This window comes from Nestor notabilis, unplaced genomic scaffold (assembly GCF_000696875.1).
Source record: "Nestor notabilis isolate BGI_N333 unplaced genomic scaffold, ASM69687v1 scaffold17931, whole genome shotgun sequence".
Lineage (NCBI taxonomy): Eukaryota > Metazoa > Chordata > Aves > Psittaciformes > Psittacidae > Nestor > Nestor notabilis.
This window is the reverse complement of record NW_009915404.1, coordinates 15,392-15,974: the sequence shown is the minus strand read 5'-3', so window position 1 is coordinate 15,974 and position 583 is coordinate 15,392. Positions and strand designations below refer to the sequence as shown.

At 64.7% G+C, this 583-nt stretch overlaps 1 protein-coding gene across 1 annotated transcript in view; it reads left to right on the top strand.

The window, feature by feature from the left end:
* MRC2 (mannose receptor, C type 2) overlaps positions 1-583 on the top strand; it is a gene marked incomplete at both ends in the record, with an annotated part of 18,182 nt that overhangs the window by 3,105 nt on the left and 14,494 nt on the right. Inside the window, one exon of the mRNA XM_010024129.1 lies at positions 119-509. Within this exon, the coding sequence (XP_010022431.1) occupies positions 119-509 (391 nt within the window). The remainder of the gene's footprint in view (positions 1-118; positions 510-583) is intronic.

Genomic DNA, 583 nt, shown 5'->3' with positions numbered 1-583 from the left:
CCCCTCCATGCATGGGAAGCGGCTCTGAGGTCTCCAGCAGCTTCTCTTCTCCAGGCTGAGCAGCCCCAACTTTCTCAACGCTTTAACCCTTTTCACCTTTCTCCTCCCAGACTCCAAGGTCTTCCTCATCTCCAACACGGGTGCGCAGGGCTGCCTGGAGACCAAGGACTCGCTGGTGAGACTCTCCAAGGGCTGCAACGCCAGCGCCCCGGCCCAGCAGTGGAAATGGGTGTCCCGAAATCGCCTCTTCAACGTGGGGGCCATGCAGTGCCTGGGGGTGTCGTGGCACGGGGCCAATGCCACGGCGGGGCTGCACCCCTTGGCCACCTACGAGTGCGACCGCGAGTCCGTCAACATGCGCTGGAGCTGCCGCGGCCTCGGGGAGCAGCTCTCGCAGCACCTCGGTGCCCGCCCGGGCAATTCCTCCCTGGACAGGGGGGACCAGGCACGTGGCTCGCAGTGGAGGACCTACGGCACCGAGGAGGACCTGTGCTCCGTGCCCTACTCCGGTAACGCCTCCTTGGGCATTAGTGATATTCCGTAACACAGACAGGTTGCCCAGCGAAGCTGTGGCTGGCCCCCC